The sequence below is a fragment of the Cryptomeria japonica genome, chromosome 9, assembly GCF_030272615.1.
Source record: "Cryptomeria japonica chromosome 9, Sugi_1.0, whole genome shotgun sequence".
NCBI classification, from domain to species: domain Eukaryota; kingdom Viridiplantae; phylum Streptophyta; class Pinopsida; order Cupressales; family Cupressaceae; genus Cryptomeria; species Cryptomeria japonica.
Genome location: NC_081413.1, coordinates 582,997,456 through 583,001,005, shown reverse-complemented (window position 1 = coordinate 583,001,005; position 3,550 = coordinate 582,997,456). Strand labels below are relative to the sequence as shown.

Here is a 3,550-nt window from a genome sequence, read left to right as displayed (position 1 = left end):
CCACAGCTTTGAGCATGAGAAGATTCCATAAGAGAATAAGCAATGTGCCTCATTACATTAGTGCCCGCAACACCCTTGCCAGGAGCCCTATCGACTAGGCCATGTGCATAAAGGTCGAAAGAAGGACCAAATCATAGGGTTAGTAGAGCAGTGCAAGCCATCTTTCTAATGTGTGATTGGTTTATTTTTTACAACAAAGATACTTTCATATTTTCATGTTTCCACTTAAAAAGGTTATCAAGATGGATAGGTACCTAACTGTTACTGGAACTAGATGAAGAAGGAAGAATAACATTGAATCAAGAGTTAGTTCTCCAAACATACACAAAGAAGTTGAGGACAAGACCACACACACACACACACACACCCACACACACACACACACACACACACACTCGCATACACATACACACACACATACAAATACACATACATACATACATACATACATACACACATACATACACACATACATACATACATACATACATACATACATACATACATGTATGCATGCATGCATACATACATACATACATACATACATACATACATACATGCATACATACATACACACACACATACATATACATATGCATATACATATCCATATCCATACACATACACATACACATACACATACACATACCATATGCATATACATATCCATATCCATACACATACACATACACATACACATACACATATGCATATACATATACATATACATACACACACACACACACACACACACACACACACACACACACATATATATGGGGTGAGATGTGAGTTTGTTAACAAAAACTATTTACAAAAATTATAGAGATGTCATACAAAATAGTTAAAATTAAAACTAAATTTGTAAAATAGTTATTTAAGTTAATAAACATATCATGTAAACATAAAATATAATTGAAATTTTGAAATAAATATAGAAAATGGTATTTGTATGAAAAATAAAAATAATTGATATATTAAAAAATAAGCTTGGAAGAGTTTATTGTTACCAAAGTATTATTAATCTAAATCATTATGTAATGTTAACTCATCTATCAACTAGATAATAATACATACTTATTTTGTATTGTAGAAGATTTGAATTCAGTACATTTAGATGCCTACCGCATAGACTTTGTCATTAAAATAAGTGACACCAAATTGACAATAAATACTTTTATTATGATACTACAAAAACAAATACTTAACAATGTGACACTTGTTTCTTTTTAAGTTAAAATATTTTTAAACTTAATATATGTTGATTTATTTTGAAATCATATGCTTGTTTATAATTTAGTTGTATTAAGATTCTTGCATATTTAAATACAAAATATTTAATAATAAAAGACACTCCAACTAAAAAGGAAACTTCCGCAAACATACAACTGTGATGTCATTTAAATATTCATTCCTTATTTATTTTTTCTAAACGAACAGGGCATTACCGAACTTTCCATTTTCCAACCAGAGAAAGCAGAGCGTTACCTAACATTCCGCATAAACGTACAATTACAATGACAAGATGACCATATGTCTATATTGGTAGTTTTTCTCCCAACTGTGCATCCAATTTTTATGATGGCTTGTCAGTGGTGAGCCACCAGGAGGGAAGAGCAAAGATAGGAAACTTCTTTGGTAGGGTCAATCCAAACACTTCATCTCTATCCAAATTACCCTCCACATTCCAATGAAAGCAATGTATGAGCTGAGCCACAACCAAGTAAACAGAAGAAAGCCCCATGGAAATCCCAGGGCATCCTCTCCTTCCTGTTCCGAAAGACAACAACTCAAAGTGGTGGCCATTCACATCTATGCTTGAGCCAATAAATCTCTCGGTCTTGAATTCTAAAGGATCTTCCCAAACTCTTTCATCCCTTCCGATTGCCCAGACATTCACAAATAACCTTGTTTTTGGTGGAATGTAGTATCCTCCAACATTACAACCCTGGATGGACTCGTGTGGCATGAGCAAGGGTGCTGATGCATGTAGTCGAAGTGTTTCCTTCACCACACATCGCAAGTAATCTAAGCTTGCCAGATCACTCTCTCTTACGATGCGATCTCTTCCAACCTTCAATTCAATCTCTTGTTGTGCCCTTGACATTGCTTGAGGGTTTCTCAGCAGCTCAGTCATTGCCCATTCTATAGTTGTGGTAGATGTCTCTACTCCAGCAATTAACATATCCTGCGAAAGAATTGAACTTGTTTGTTAGTGAGATCTTAGCAGAAATTTGACAATTGGCCAATGAAATATTAGCGGAAATTGTATAGATCCACAATTTGACAACACTAAAGAGCAATTGTAGTTTCTGGTGCCATGGTAAGGTCTATGACAATTATTTAAAGTAGACTCACCGAGATGATTGCTTTGATGTGAACACGAGAGACTTGTATCTCGGCACTTCCGATCTCAACCATGTCCAGCATCACGTCCACAATGTCCGGTTCTTCCGACCTTTTCGCCCTTCTTCGCTCAATGTGCTCATCGATGAGCTCCTCAGCAAACTCATCGAATACCTTATTAACGGCCTGCATGCGGCGGCAGTAGCCTCCCAAATCGAGAAAAGCAAGAGAGGGAATGAAGTCTCGCGGAACAATTACCCCACACAAATGCATAACCTCAGCCACCATTTGTGAAAAGCTCTGCCCTCCGCTCAGTTGATGGTCGGAGTAACTTCTCCCTGCAAACATTCTGCATACTATGTTGAGTAAGACGGAGAAGATTTGCTTCCTCAAATTAACGAAGCGCACGCCGTGCTCGCTCTCCTCCCACACAGATCTTACCATGACGGACACCTCTTCCTCCCTCACCCACCTGAATGACTCTACTCTCTTGGCTGTCAGCAATTCAATTGTGCACAGCTTTCTGATCTGCCGCCAGTACTCTCCGTAAGGGGCTTGCGCCACGTCTCTGCGCTGGTAGGCCAAGTACTTGCCCGCCGATGTAGGTGGCCTGTTGGCGAAGATCAAATCATGGGTTTTAAGAAATTCTTTTGCCATGGCAGGAGAGGAGACCACGACCGTGGGCACCGAGCCCAGCCGTAGGAACATGATGGCCCCGTACTTGGTTGCGAGCTCGGCCAGAGCTTTGTGAGGAAGGCTTCCCAAAAGATGGAGATTGCCCACCAGTGGCCATGGCCGTGGCCCCGGTGGCAATTCCAACTCTCCCTTGTCACTCTTACTCTTCTTTTTCGTCACAAATCTGTATATGATCCAGAGGAAGATGAGTGAAAAACCCAACTGTACTACAGGGGAATAAAGCCATGCCATTTTTGAGTAGCCCGACTTACAAATATTTGATATACTACTGTGTATTTAACGCAGCTTGTAAAATTGTCTAACCCTGATAAACAACTTTACTTCACTGCAGAATATATTTCCTAATTATAACACAGTCAGGTCAGATTGTGCTAAGGATTGCCAGATTTCTTTTTGATTTTGATGAAGACTTATAGAATTGTTTTTTTGTCTGAATAGTTGTGAGGGTTCAATTATTGTAGGATGAGGGCCCACTAGTTGTAATGGTTCAATTATTGTACATCTGTGT

At 38.7% G+C, this 3,550-nt stretch overlaps 1 protein-coding gene across 1 annotated transcript; it reads right to left on the bottom strand.

Annotated features, from left to right (window-relative positions):
- Nucleotides 1-1,576: 1,576 nt before the first annotated feature.
- Nucleotides 1,577-3,273, bottom strand: LOC131858533 (cytochrome P450 71AU50-like). The gene is made up of 2 exons (XM_059211797.1): nt 2,359-3,273; nt 1,577-2,188 (listed from the first exon to the last, which is right to left on the bottom strand). The coding sequence occupies exons 1-2, from the start codon at nt 3,271-3,273 to the stop codon at nt 1,577-1,579; spliced, it is 1,527 nt and encodes a 508-aa protein (XP_059067780.1).
- Between the last annotated feature and the right edge of the window lie 277 nt (nt 3,274-3,550).

Excerpts from the sequence above, each read along its gene's own strand:
- LOC131858533 (XM_059211797.1), bottom strand. The coding sequence starts at position 3,273 with ATGGCATGGCTTTATTCCCCTGTAGTACAGTTGGGTTTTTCACTCATC. Across the intron at positions 2,189-2,358 it reads ACATCAAAGCAATCATCTCG|GATATGTTAATTGCTGGAGT; the intron begins GTGAGTCTACTT and ends ATTCTTTCGCAG.